Raw genomic sequence first — 15467 nt, forward strand, 5'->3', positions numbered from 1 at the left:
ACCAATACAAATGAAACAAAGTCCACCTCCTTCCCGAAGTAGGAGGTAATTAGTATCGTAGTTACATACATGGTTTGTAAAATTAGAGTACAGATTTGGTGGCCAATTTATAAAAATTCAAAGGCAAATAAATTATTTTATGTTCTTGCTTATTCTCACAAAAAAAAAAGAGTGAATTAGATTTGAAGCTCCACTTCAACGACCCACGAAGACGAACTGCTTTTCAAGTGGGTTAGAGTAATGTCGTCGACAAGCACAGAGTGGGTTAGATCTAAAGCATCTATTTTTTCTCCTCCCACAAAGATGACCCAGAGATCCAAATCTCTGCTTTCTCTCCACCACGAAGATGACCCCGCAACCAAAAAATGTCTACTTTTCCTCCTCAGGTCGTCGTGTTGTTTGAATCTATTTACTTCTTTTATTTTTTTTAATAAATCGACTGATGTGGCATACTGATTCCCCTGCAGCTCCCCACCCCGGTTGTACGTAGAATGATTCACATATTAAATCGCTTCAATATTGTAAAATTGTTTTTGTAAAATTTCTTTATAAATTAAATATTTCTTAAAAAAACATAACATTACTTAACAAGAAATATATGTAAGATTAATCATTCAAATACATGAAATTAGATTACCTCAATGAAAAATAGTTACTGATATATAAAAGCTACTTTAAAATATGAGGAAGTAATAGGTTTACATTTGCAAGTGTTCATTTAATTACTCTTTAGAGAGATTATGGAACGTAGAACATTTAAAAACCATTAAATTCTTCCAACGGTTCTCCGATTTGAGAGAGTAAAATGCTTATGATTAGCATATGATTATTTTCCAGATGGATACAAACCCTACAACTAAATGCTTTCTGGGCAATGTAGAATCAATAAGCTGCATGTGTCAGCTTGAAAGGCCAACTGCAAGAACAAGTTAAAGAAACTACAAGCAAATCTATAACCAAACATCCAAGACTTGTTCTGACAGAAGCTCAATAAACTTAATTTAATTTTATGTCAAAGAAAGAAGATACTTATACATGACTTTCCTTTTTCTTTACACAGATGAATACATGCATTCAGTAGCTCTCAACAACAATCAGATATTCTCATTCAAACCACGTCACTTAATGATATGCTTTTTTTTTTTTTTGTGGGGGGGGATAAAAGGACAAAAATTACCTAGGGCCAGACAGCTCCATTGCTTCCACCACAAGTGAAGATTCTTCTATAAAATTTGAATATCTTTGAGGAGGGTTTTCACAAGATCTAAACCCTGGCGTCTCGAGCTTCTGAGAGGCTTCCCATTTCTCAGCTAAGCCATCCCCTTCCAACATTTTTAGAACTTCCGACATTTTTGGGCGGCAAGAAGGATTGAATTGAGTACATAAGAGGGCAACCTGAACAATTTCTTCCAACTCAACCCTGTCAAATTTGCCCTTTAGATCCTTGTCTACCATTTGATTTAGTTTTCCCTCCTGGTGGAGCTTCTTAACCTGCACAAAGAGTTTTCCTGCAATGTAAGATGTATCTACAGCAAGGGTGAGCAAACTAAGCCACTAAAACTAATTTCCTACTCTCCCCAAGTCATGAGAGATTATTATCATGCTTGCATTGATGGGGATTTAATTTCAAGAGTAAAGTACAATGCAAATTACTTTTTAACTGTTCCATCATTTGTTTCAACGAGCTACCTTTGGATAAATATGAAGAAGAATGCAAAATAAGTCCTAGAAGTAATTAGTTTGAATTAACAAATAATATATCACATCAGGGCCATGATTTTCATTTTCACAAACAAATCGCTACAGACCTCTGAAAAATTTTACTTTGCAAGATTATCGAAAATTACCAAGACACCCTGGACAGAGAGAAGGAGAAACACACAGAGAGAGGGAGAGAGACAGAGACAGAGAGAGAGTACCCAATCAAGCATTACACCTTTCTGATTTGCCGAGCGTCCGAAATCTAACGCCTTCTGACCTGTGATTAGCTCTAGGAGCAAAATCCCAAAGCCAAAGACATCAGTCTTTTCTGATGACTGGCCTGTTGACAAGTATTCTGGAGCTATGTGGCCAACAGTGCCACGCACAGCTGTGGTCACGTGAGATTCTCTGTGATCCAACAGCTTTGCCAACCCAAAATCTCCAACAACTGCCTCAAAGTCTTCATCCAGCAAAATATTTGCTGCTTTGACATCACGGTGGATAATTTTGGGGTCACATTGCTCATGCAAGTACACTAGCCCCCTTGCTGTACCTAAAGCTATTCTCTTCCGCATTGTCCAGTCTAAAGCTGGCCGCCCATGAACATGATCTGAAAGAAAAACCCAAAATTATGTCATTAGTTTGAGCTGGTGCAAATCCCGGCTGCTTAGCAACGGAGGGCTGAACAGCTTACAAATTAACTGCTAAATTGGCTACAATAGCTACATTGGCTTGGAAATAATAAAAAAAAAAAGAAATGAAATGTGTGATTAGCAATCAGATTAACGTGTCAAGGGAAGTGGTTCATTGAACTGAGACTTCTAATCAAACTTCTGAAAATGGGGGAAAATGTCAAGCTTTTATGTTGGACATGTTAGAAGGCTATAATTGGATGCATGGACAAGAATTTGAGTAGTAAATACAAAAATTTAATTAAATGCAAGAAAAAGTTCAGAATTTCAACAATTTTGATGATAATGTAATATTGCATATGATTTTGCTGGTGCAGAATCAGGGTTTGGACCAATCTGGTACCTGATGTGCAGCGTTGGTAGCTAGATAGGTTAAAAAGATAACGGTAAGCAGCACCATAATGTGAGAAGGTAGGGTGGTAACAACGTAATCTGAGGCAATGGAGCCGATCATCATGGCATTTGAGGGTGTGCAAAGATTTGATTGCTGAGAGCAAAGGAAGCAAGATTTCTAAGGGGCTAGTGTATGCAGCAGGGAGCAAAGTTCCTAAGAACTAGTAGTGGACAAGGAAGTAGAGTTGGATTGTAGCTAGTGTACGTAGCAATAAGGTAAAGAAGGCAATGGTGGTGGCAACAACTTTCGTTCCTTATTAGAGGTAGCCAAAGGTTTCACAATTCTTTGGTATGAAAAAAATACAAGGGGGGATAAGAAAATAACCAACAACTAGTTCTCTGTTTGCTAACCTCTTAGTCGAGAGGCTACACTTCCATTGGGCATGTAAGGGTAAACAAGGAGCCGCTCATTTTCAGTCGAGCAGAACCCACAAAGCCTGAGTAGATTCCGATGGATGGCCAAACTAATCATCTCAACTTCTGTCTGAAATTGAATTTCACCAGCAGCTGCATTAAAGTCCTTTAGCCTTTTAACTGCCACCAGAGTTCCATCATTCAAGCATCCCTTGTATACAATCCCAAAACCACCTCTCCCTAGAATATTCTTTGAGCTGAAGTGGTCAGTTGCAGTACGAAGCTCCTTGAATGTATACCTTCTCAAATGGCCCAGGCATACCTCAGGGTCATATTGATCTGTTAAATGACACATTATAAGTGAGAATGCAAGGATAATCACACAGTCGTGAAAAGAACAACCTTAGATGCAGCATATCAGATTCCTATAGAGTTCAGAAAAACAATATAATCTTACAATCAACTGTGTTGATACACATTGAGCAAGACACCAAATACAGGATTGACAGCCCAACTATTACTTTATATTAAGGTGTAAAAATGGTAGTGAAAATTGTTTTTTGACATTCAAATTTCTCAATCTCTTCCTTGCTACACATTTGAATTCTCTCTTTTTCTTGATTGCAGCAACAGAATAGTTTATTGATCGCTGAAGCAGTGACTCAGATTCTCAAATTCTGTCCACAAATTGCCTAATATCAACTCACTCTAAATCCCAAGGTTTTATAACAAGATATTACAAAAGCTTGACATACTTTCAGCCGCATATGGAATAATTATGGAGAAAAATAATATTCAGCCAGGTAGCATTTTAGGAAACTGAAAAATGAACACTCTTCGAAAGCATGAGAACAAAAAAACACTTACTGATGAAATTCCACACAAATACTGAAATGGGTGTTAAATATATTCCATTTGTCTAGTTGTAACAGCTAGAAATCGCAACTTTACACACAAAATTTCAAAACAGTCGAGATTTTTCAGCGAAACATGCATCCATGTGTGCACCCTTTGAAATACACAATATAACTAATAGACTTTTCCAAAGTAATAAAGGGCTCACTGAAGCTACAAAAAATTATGAAATGTGACATTTCCAGTTGATGAACATCATGTCCAGATCAGTGTCAAAAATAACATTGCATATAGTTTGAAGAATGAGAGAGCTATAAGACCATCTGCGTTAGTGAAACTGATATACTAAGAAATGGAAAATGAAATATATAAAGCTACTAACCATTTACATCGAAGAAAATCTGCTGGTTGTGTCTGTAGCGCCACCAAACAACTAACCCAACAACAAGAATGATGAAAAAAACAGAACCAAAACTTGCACCAAAAGCAATTGCCACATGATGGCTTTTTCTTTCAGAATCTGATTGACCTAAAAAACCATAAATCCCATCCAAGACATGTCATTAAAATGTAATGTAGACGCTAGCTGAGAGAAAGGAAGAATATATAACAGTCTTAAACACCTTTCAGGGCGTCTGGTGAGAAGGACAGTGGCTCTGGAAAGACAGCAGAACAACTGTTGTTGGCCTTTGCCCCACAAATCAAAGGGTTACCGATAATTCTGAAAGAGAAAATAGAAAGAGAATGTCAACCATTGACAATAACAAACTTCTTGAAGGTAATTAAGCATTGAAAGAAAGATGGAACAAGTAGCTCACTTGAATGTTCTTGCTGATATTTTTGGCAAGTTGCCACTGAGATTGTTAAAAGAAAGATCCCTAGATGTTCAAACTATAGAAGTGAATACATATTTTTTATAAAATATATGGATGGCAGAGTAAACTACTGAGCAAAGGACAAGTACATACACGAGAGTGAGACCTTCAATATTGGATAGAGACTCGGGACAGGGTCCAGTAAGGCTGTTGTTGTTTAACCTCCTGACTTGCTCAAAAAACGAAGTTAAAGCTATAAGAGTTCAGAAAGCTAGCACTTGAGCATGTGGCAAACTGGACAACATTCAATTCAGGTATTTATTTTGCAAGAAACAAAGAAAAAAAATAAAAAATAAAAAAAGAAGTATGAAGTCTCTGAAACTTACAGATAATTCAGGTTCTTGAGGCCCCCCAACGAACTAGGTATTTCACCACTGAATGTATTGTTGGAGAGATCTAGTTTCTGAAGCTTCTCCAACTTTCCAATGGTAGTTGGAATTGGACCTGAAATGGCATTGTTCTGCAGCAACCTACACATTTATAGAACCATAGTTTATTATTCAACTTGAATGTTTTAACACTACCCAAACAAAACTCTTATGTCGAAGAAGCCTTGGTGTTAATACTTGAAACAAGATGGAGTAAAATTAAGACCAAAAAGAATCAACACAACAGAAGTCATAACCAGCTGCCAAGAACAAACAAAGTCCAAATCTAAAATCAGTGAAAATGATGTAATAACTTACAGATATTGCAAGTTAGTGAGGTCTCCAATCTTTGGTGACAAGGTACCAGACAAGCTCTGGCTTGGCAATCCCCTGTTTAAAAAATAATAATGATGATGAACCTTGACTGAATTGAGTTCAAACTGAAATGAGCTAATTAAAAGTATTGTCTTGCTTTTCTTTGACCAAAGTTTATAGGAAGATGCAGGCAACTTACAAAGCAGAAACATGGCCATCGGCAGAACAGGTAACCATCCTCCAGCTGCAGGGATCTACAGAATTAATGTCCCAATTCTCCAGAACATTATGCGGATCAACCAGATCAGTTTTTATGGCCATCAAAGCTACAACTGTTGAAAGTTCCAGGGCAAATGATAACGTAGAGTTATTCCGTGTATGAAAAAGGAAATTACAAAAATAAAATCAAAACTGGTGCCCTGTAACCTCAGCGGCATCACGCTAAGATATAGATGAAATGTAATAAATGAGGTACGTAATAACGGGTAGTTCGGCTACAATAGTGAACCATGAAAGCATCAACTAAAAAAAAGCAAGATTTTCCTCCAACCCCAAATTTAAAAATTAAGAATATGCATAACGTGAACAGTGAAAAACTCTTTGCTCTTCCCATTCTTAGCCAGAAATACAAAAAATAATAAAAATAAAATGAAATAAATTGCTGACCTAACTCTTAAATTCAATTATAAGGAACAGTAGTTATTTCGAAAATGAAATATACAGGAAAAAAAGAGAGAGAAATAAATTCAATAATCTTCAAAAAGAAAAGAAGAAGAGAGAGAAGTTCAATTGAAGATCATCAGAAAATCTGCGGAGAGCCGACCTTCATAGTTTATACCAGTTGGAGAAAGCGTCGCAGAAGAAGTTTCGATCAATGCTAAAACCAGCAGACCTACTTTCCAGAGCATGAGACTACTTCTTTCCATTCTGTATTCTCAGTTTCGGCAAAAATGATTTACTTTCTTCTCCCAACTAGTACCCACCGATGAGAACCACCATAACCAACAACGAAACAAGCCATTCCCAAATGAACTTACTTCTTAATACTTTCCTTATCCAAATAAAAATCTCAGAATCAGAAAAGAAGACCCACAATTACCAGAACAGGAAGTCATTTAGCTTTTTTGCTCCCAAACAAAACTCAGTTGCTATCAGTTAAAGCTTGAAGATACCAAAGACCCAGATGATAACATAACTTGGCCACAAAATACCCGGCTCGGAAACACTGAATTTTGAATCAAACTGAGTGAAACGAGCACCATATGAGTCGAGACAAACAGCAAAATGGAAGAGAATTTTCTCGAGAACTCAAGCAGCAAACATCTAAGCCTGAAATTCTGAGATCCTAGAGATCTAGGAATGCCGGATGCGATTTCTATATGTTTTGGGCAATCCCCACGAATTCCATGTGAGTATGCAGTTGTTCTCTACCAGCATTGCTCTGCCCTTCTCTGTGACTGTGACTCCTATACCATTATCTTCTTGTTTTTTTTTTTTTTTTTGTTGACGAGCACAAATTAGAGATCAATGAAAATAACTCACGCGGATAGAACCAAACAAGCAAATGCCAAAACAAAAGGCCAAAGTGGGACACAGATAGAGATACAGATGCAGCAGACCCTCTAATAAAGAAAATTTCTCCGTTTTTGTTTTTTTACTTTTAAAAAACAAAGAGGCAGTGAAAAACTGAAAATGTGTTTGGATTACTCGTTGAAAAAAGAAAGGGAGAGAGAAAAGATATTGCATAAAGTAGAGACCGAAAGGACGTGGGGGCGGGACCGAGCAGCGAGAGTAAGGGGATGTCTTCCATGGCAAATAGTAGAAATTGCAGGTCACGTGGTTGTATTGTCTTGGCCTCTGTTGGCTTTTTGGCCTGAGTCTGCTTTTTTCAAAGATTTTAATAATCACATTATGTTAAAGATTTTACAGGCCATGGCCCACCTCCCTTATTTTAATCCTTTCTCCCTTCAGCTGAACCCCAAAAGCATAATATCCAAAAAATAAAAATTTAAAAATAAAATTAATTTTATTTAAAACTCTTTACACCAATAAAATATCTATATTTATTATAGAAATGGAGATTATTTGTACACTTTTAGAGTATTCAAATCATGCATACTCATTTTTCATTATTTAAAATTAAGTATTTTTACGTGGATTTAGGCTTTTTAAAAAAAAAAAAAATACAAGACTTACATAGGCTTTTTTCAAAGAATTTCAATACATTAATAGGAGTTTGTTTTATAAAAAGGAAAAGAAATAGGAAGTGGGGTGGCGGAAGTGCGCGCGAGGGTCTTTGTATTGTACCCGTCGTTATTCTTCGTTGGACATCGTGAGAGAATCTCTAATAGGTATGCGCCCACCGCAACATATGCCGCATGCCTTGCTGCACCTCCTACTGTTACTTTTATTATTATTATTTAGGATTGTAACCCAATTGAGTCGGCCTTTGTATTCGAGTTCAGCTCGCTTGAAAATCTTGAGTTGAGTTTGATATTTTTATCTTCTTTTTGTTTCAGCAAGACGAGTTGAGCTCCCAATTCGAATTTGAGCCAACTCGGCTTGAATTATTTATTTATAATTAAATAATTAAAAAAATTCTAAATTTATTATAATTTTTATAAGAAATTATACTTGTAAATTTGCAAGCCTAGAGTATATAGTTCTCTCATATTTTATTTGAGAAAAGTAAGAAACTTTGAAATCTACATGAAAATTTATTTTTTTAAAATGAGTAGGCAGAGATTATACACTCAAAGACTGTATATAGAATTACCACTAACAAATACACCCTGTGTTGAATAAGAAAATTGTAAAGATTTATAAATAATTCATACTTAACTAGTTTATATTTATCCATTATAACCACATACTATATGTTTTCATAAATTACTAATATATACACATAATATAGTAATATATATCAAGTATTATATATTTTACAAATTATAAAATAATTATTATAATTTAATGACTTAATTATCTAAATAAATAATATATAACTATGGGGTATACTTAATATTATAAACATAAGTAATTAGATTACATACTATTTTATTTAATTATAAAAATAGTTGTGCTTATATTTTTAAATAATACATATATATATATACACACACATTTATCGATATATGAATGAGTTTTAATTAAATCGAGAAATTAACGAATCGAGTCAAACGTAAACAAGTGAACCTTAATAAATCTAATCGAATCGAGTTTAATCAAATTTAAGTCATTTGATAATCGAGTGAGTATCTATTTTTACAAGTAAACTTTTTTTTTTTGTTTTTTCATAAGTTCAATTCGATTCAAATTTATCAAATAGTTCCTTTACCACCCTAAAATTTTATGCATGCGCCTCTCCTTTCATTCTTTACTCTTCTTTTCCATCAATTTTGTTTTCTTTTTTTCCTTTCGTTTTTCCTTTTTAATTATTTTTTTCACAATTTTCATTTACCCTATAGAATTGTGATAAGAGAAATACTAGTTGTAATCGTGAGTACGTAAGAATAAATATAGGACCTACATGAAAAAAAAATTATTTTTTTAATAATGAATTTCACTATTTTTTAAAGTGACTGTACGATATTTGCATACTCTACGACTACATGTAGCATTACTCTTGTGACAATAGCTACGCATAAACACCCTGTACCAATTTACGGGAGCTGTAAAATTTCTTGTGTTGGTAAAATACACAATAATAAAATAAAAACTATTAATAAAATTAAAATTGGGACGAAATTAATTTGAATTGAGGTACAAAAATCTTACTATTTTTAAGAAAATTCAAGTCTTCTACAATATACAAAATTTCGATTAAACAACTACTTAAATGAGGAGTCTGCTGAATCCAAAATAAGAAGTTAAGAGCACGATTACTCATTGACCATCGTTATAAACCATAAATCCTTTTTAAAATAAAAATCTGATTAACCTTAAAAAGTACTAAATGGTGTCAACAATTTAATCAAATGTAACTCTCAAGTTTAATGGCTAAATAAATTTTAAAAAACCACCGTAAGAAGACATTAACAAAAAATACGTTATTAAAAATTAGATTTATTAAAAAATACCAACATCATGTGATTAATTGGCAATTAATGTTACATAAATTGATGAGTTTTTGTACTATATGCTAATAAAAATAAAAATACAATAATAATATGATATTAAGATGATGCCTAGATGTGATGCAGGCGATGGGAATCATGCATCAAACCCCACGCCAAAGGTATGTTTGTCGCTTTGGGAGAACTGAATATTCTCCATTCTATTAAACTGTCATTCAGCGGAGTAATACACACTGCTCAACGCATTCTTTGAAATTATAAACGAAATAATTATAAGATTTCACATAAGAAAAATGATAAATATACAATATATTTTATAATATTTTATACAATAATATTTTAAAAAGAGAGATATTTTTATAAAATACCTTATAAAATTAATATCATTTTATAAAAATACTTTTATTTTATAATGTGTTGTAAAAAATATTGTAAAAAATATTGTATATTTATCACTACTCTTCACAGAATTTCTACAACCAAAATCGAGACTTTGAACCCAACTCCAAGAATATTTTGGTCTCATTAAGTCAGTCCTCTTAATACTGTTCATTTGGATTCAAAATCGGGCCGAGATCCAGATTGAGTTAGTCCGGGTCAAACTCGAGCTAGAACCCAGATTAAAACTAATTTTTAAAAATCTAGAACTCGGGTTCTGGGTTGCACCCTTTTTTTTTTTTAAATCAAAGCTTACATATTTCTTGATTACCAATAAAAAATTACATGAAAAAGAGAGTAAAAAAAATTATAAAATAGATGATTCATTGACATAATATGTATTTTCTTCTTGAGTTTTTGTCTATTTAGTTGCTAAAAATGAAAAAAAAAAAGAAAGAAATATCAAAATATTCAAATTGAAGGGAAAAAAAAAAAAAAAAAAAAGAGTATCGGGCCAAAACCCGTAACCGGAATCTGATTATCCAAGTTCTGGACCGAACTGGAAAAAAAGGGGACCCGGATGAATTGGCCTAAGTCCTCTAATACCACAAGTAGTAGCCATATTGAAATGAGGTAAGATTGTTTAGAGTAATTTCAAATGTTTATTATTTCTTTCTTACTTTGGACACTCAAGTAGACGAGCTACTTTCTAGTTTCATATTTTATTGAATTTTTTCTTCTTGAGAAAACTTAACCATAAAAAAAATACCTAAGTTATCAAAATGCCTATAACAAGGGTTATGTGTAAATTGCTGTCGAAAAATAATACTTTTTATAAGATGAAGATAAATGCGATACTCTATATCGATTAATATAGTATATAAGATCTTATATTGTCTGAAAATTAAAAGTTATTATTTTTTATAGTGATTTAACGAGACTTTAATTATATTATGGATTAATTATTTTAAAGTATAGGCCCGAATTTAATTTGCCAGTTTATAATAAATAAGAATAATTTTTATGTGATTTATATATTTTATTTTCTGTATATATACATATGCCAATTTTGGTCAATATAAGAAATACAGAGGGGTCCATGGGGGGACCCAGACTAAAAGAAAACAGTCTATGGCAGATAAGAAAGATTGACGTTGGTGAAAAATACACCTACTTTTTGTGGTGTTTTCTTCCCCTGTTGATTGGGAAACCCAGTCCAATCCAACATCAGTTCAGTTGTTGCTCTGCATGATTCCGCCAAACTTTTTCAGAACTTTTTTCTTGCGAAAAGGGACATCAGTGTAGAAAAAAAAAAAAAAAAAAAAAAAAAAAAGCAAAGCTTTGAATCGTGAAGAGCACCTCCCAAAAAGCATACTAGAAAGTGGGCCCTAATATATGCTACATACATGTGGAATAGCTCACAACAGTAATATGTTAAATTACTGTAGTTAAATCATTTCAAATTTTTATTATAAAATAAATATAATAAATTATATAAAATTACGTCAATTTACGAGATTATTTTTAAAAATAATATTAAGTATAAGTTCCATTTTATAAAAATGTGGGATTCTCTTCAAAAAAAAAAAAAGTAAGTTTTTAAAATTTTTTCATAGTGAAATTTAACTTTTTTTATAAAAAATTTATATATTTAGTTTTTGTATATAAAAAAATAAAAATTTTATATATAGTCACTTTTATATTATTAATATGATTAGTTATATTATTTTTTTAATATAAAATAATTATTTTTATCAATAATATAAAATGAATGCACAAAAAATATATAAAGAAGAATTCATGGTTCGTTTGTTTTTAAAGATGAGATAAGATGAGATGAGATTAAAGTTAAAAAGTTGAATAAAATATTGTTAGAATATATTTTTTAATATTATTTTTGTTTTGAGATTTAAAAAAATTGAATTGTTTATTTTATTTTGTATAAAAATTTAAAAATATTATAATAATAAAATAAAATGAAATAAAATAAGCGAGGCCTTGGTAAAAAAAAAAAAGGTGTAAACACATTGACGTAATCATCTGGTAGATGTAGCTTTACACGTCATGGTTGATATGAATTTTTGGGGGGCGGGGGAAATTAAAAACAGAGATGATTTTAATGGGGGGCCATGAGTAGGCAACTTGAGCAAGATGTCGGGAAAGTGGGTCCATTTCGCAGTCATGGATCTGTACAGGTAAACCAAACTCCACCAACTTGGATTTATCCCTTTGTTTTTCTTGGTATCGGTGGTAGTGGTTATAACTTATTATATTATTAGCACCGTGGACTCAATTTAACTAAGGTTTGTTTGTTTTAGAGATGAGATGAGATTAAAATTAAAAAATTGAATAAAATATTATTAAAATATATTTTTTAATATTATTTTTATTTTAGAATTTAAAAAAATTAAATTATTTATTTTATTTTATGTAAGAATTTGATAAAATTATAATGATAAAATGAGATGAGATGAGATGAGATGTTTTCTGAAAACAAACAAAGCCTAAATTTTAACTAAAATTAAATTAGGTTACAAAATAATTCACTATAATAAACTCAATAAATAAACAGTAATTATAATCTAAATAATATTTAGCTAAATATTATTTTCGAACTAAATAATTCACTTCCCGCTAGCCGTTGTCTACTGCTGTCCATGCAAAAAGAAAAGGTGAAGAAAAATACAACAAAACCCAAGCATCACCGAAGGAAAAATTGAATGCAGCTGCAACCGTCGACGCCGTCGACTCCCAGATTCGGAACGTTTATTCGCCATCCCTTTCTGGTAAAGCCTTCTGTTACAGTCTCCTCTTTTCTTACTGGTTTTAAAAACTTCCCAAAAATTTCAACATTTTCCTTTCAACAAGTATTACTGATTGTTCTTGGTCTCTTAGTCTCTACTTCCCTTTCCCTGACGTACTCTCAACTTTACGTTCTCACTGTGAATAATGATGGAATTATTAATTTATTACTATTTATCTATTACTTTTTTTTACTTGATTTTTTTTAATTTTTAATTTTATTTAATAATTAAGGAAGTGAGTATTAGTAAAATTATATTTTTTTTTAATTTTTTCTTAGTAATTAGATGTTAAAAAAATGATAAAAAAATAAAAAACTTAAAATGTACGTAGGTAGCAGTTAAGCAGTAATACGATAGTAACCCTATCACTATCTTTTTACTGTTCCCACATGTCTCTCTTTGATCTCTCTCCAACTGTAGTTATTCCACTGTGTTTTGTTTCCATCATTTATGGATCGACGGAGTATCAAATCAAGAAAATATATTCCACTGAGTTCTGGTAAACTGCTCGTAGATCAAATGTCTTTTGCTCTTCAAACTTGCTGAGATGTCTTTGAAGCTGGTCTCGTAAGCTCAACTACATTCTTTTGTTTGTGTTTTCTTCCCCAGTCTTTCGGTGAAACCACAAAATGCTACTGTCTTTGATAAGAGAGTCCTTGGTGTTCATAAATGATTTCTGCATGAAGACTGTATTTGGATGTTGAAATGAGTTGAATAAAATTATAATGATGAATTGAGATGAATTGATGATCCAAACGAAGCATTAAACTCAATGCAAGAAAGCCTACCAACTATATGATAAAATTACAACATCTGCCAAGTGTAGAGTCCGTTATAATTACATAAATATTCAAATTATAATTAGAATTAAAATAAATAAAAATATCAAAATTAATATTTTAATAGAATAATGATAGATTTAGAGAGTCTGTTATTTGATATTATTGAAAAATGACTAGCTAAATTTATAAAAATAAATTTTCTAATTAAATTTTGATCAAATTTTATTGAGGTCACTATTAATACTCTTACTATCTAAAATCCCACTTCAAAAACAAAACAACTAAACTGAATAAATTATATATTCTTTTCTTTATATATTTGTTGAGTGCTGCTATGGGTCTTGAATTCGAGATTTAAAAAGTATCTCGAATAGTGTAATTTTCTTTTATGTATTTTTTCATAAACATTTTTTAAAAAAATAAAAATTTCATAAAAATATTTTTTTAATCATTCGGTAAAAATAAGAAAAGAAAATTCCATTTCGGGACATTTTTTAAAGCATCTCTCATATTTGTTTTCTTCGTTCGTTCGTTCCTCTAACTCTTAACTAATCGAAGAAAGTGGCAATGCACCACTGACTCTGATGGTTACTTTTAACAGTTTAAAAACCAGTTTAGAAGACACCAAGGATAGGGTAGTTCCGAGCGCAGATGATCTGATATTTTCGTCTAATTATAAGATGTTATGTTATTCAAATTATTTAAAAAAAAAGTATTTATTTTTAATTATATAATATTTGTGATAAAATCATAAACTACGTAATAAATTAATAATTATTCATGAGTCTCTGCATTTTAAACCTAAAACAATGACACAATAAGTCAAATCTGCTTTAAAGATTGGAAAAATTAATTTCACAGTTTTCGTTGGAAGGACCAGAAGTGGGTCCATCTTTATTTCAGGATCGCGATCGCGTGTATGTAGGTAGGGTACTAGGCGTGCGCATTTGTGTTGGCAAACCGAAGACACTCAAGGCCAATCATTTCACTGTATAAAATATGGTCATTCATTTTATCACATTTTAATCATATTTTAATTTACATTTTAAAGAAAAATTCAAAGAGTTAATAAACAATATATACCATCTTATTATTATAATGGGATATTAGTTTAGTACGTAGATTTTTCCTAAAAGGAAAAGACCCACTTGTTCAATTCTCCTGATTGGGTATTGATTTTTTAACACGTACTGTGGTGCAGTATACATGGACTAAGCAAGAAATACTGTTAGGAAAATAATAGGGATACTGCACTCTTATTACTCATTCTATATTTAATTTTTTTATTAATTTTTTATTTCTTTTAATGATTAAAAAAGTGACTATTAATAAAGTTATATATTTTTTTAATTTTTTCTTAATAGTTAATAATGTTAAAAAAATATTTAAATGATAAAAAAATAAAAAACTTGAAATGAACTATGAGTAGTAAATAGATAGTAATAGAGTAATAACCTTATTACTATTCATACTGAAATATTGTTTGACCTTGGAGTTAGTTTATGCATTCTCTTTTTACAAGTATAAATTTATTTTAAGGGCTTGCAACTATTTCATCGATATTTGTGAAGTTTATAGTAAGCAAGAAATACTGAAATAATGTATTTTACATGTGCATGTTTGAGATTGAGGTGTGAAATATAACTTATAATTTTATGATTTATAACTTATAACTTAAGTAATATTAAGTAATAAGTTCTACTATTAAAAAGTTATTTATTGTTTGGTAACTGTTAACGTCATGTTTTGCATACTTTTAGGCCGGATTCCAGCAACTTGGGTTTTCGTGCTTACACCTAAACATTTAAGCAAACACAAAAAATGGGGGGCCTTGGTGGTGGCCTGGTCGGGCTCTCTAACTTACTTCTCCAATGACC

General features: G+C 31.8%; 1 protein-coding gene and 1 non-coding gene across 2 annotated transcripts; one reads left to right on the forward strand and one right to left on the reverse strand.

Annotated features, from left to right (window-relative positions):
• Positions 1-980: 980 nt before the first annotated feature.
• On the reverse strand, positions 981-7252 carry LOC121256448 (protein NSP-INTERACTING KINASE 3-like). The gene is made up of 11 exons (XM_041157249.1): positions 6377-7252; positions 5753-5885; positions 5557-5628; positions 5197-5340; positions 4964-5035; positions 4814-4873; positions 4619-4716; positions 4378-4524; positions 3138-3479; positions 1920-2311; positions 981-1491 (listed from the first exon to the last, which is right to left on the reverse strand). The coding sequence occupies exons 1-11, from the start codon at positions 6477-6479 to the stop codon at positions 1174-1176; spliced, it is 1881 nt and encodes a 626-aa protein (XP_041013183.1). The 5' UTR covers positions 6480-7252; the 3' UTR covers positions 981-1173.
• Positions 7253-13277: 6025 nt separating this feature from the next.
• Positions 13278-13392, forward strand: LOC121256778. The gene has a single exon (XR_005939071.1). It is a non-coding gene; the product is annotated as a small nucleolar RNA snoR77 (small nucleolar RNA).
• Positions 13393-15467: the final 2075 nt, after the last annotated feature.

Source organism: Juglans microcarpa x Juglans regia, chromosome 3D (genome assembly GCF_004785595.1).
Source record: "Juglans microcarpa x Juglans regia isolate MS1-56 chromosome 3D, Jm3101_v1.0, whole genome shotgun sequence".
In the NCBI taxonomy this organism is placed as follows: domain Eukaryota; kingdom Viridiplantae; phylum Streptophyta; class Magnoliopsida; order Fagales; family Juglandaceae; genus Juglans; species Juglans microcarpa x Juglans regia.

What these genes read in the sequence shown, in the direction of transcription:
- LOC121256448 (XM_041157249.1), bottom strand. Translation starts at nt 6,479, where the DNA reads ATGGAAAGAAGTAGTCTCATGCTCTGGAAAGTAGGTCTGCTGGTTTTA. An exon ending in CTCACCAGACGCCCTGAAAG is followed by an intron (nt 4,525 to 4,618) that starts GTGTTTAAGACT and finishes ATGGTTTTTTAG; the next exon opens with GTCAATCAGATTCTGAAAGA. An exon ending in GATTTTCTTCGATGTAAATG is followed by an intron (nt 3,480 to 4,377) that starts GTTAGTAGCTTT and finishes GTCATTTAACAG; the next exon opens with ATCAATATGACCCTGAGGTA.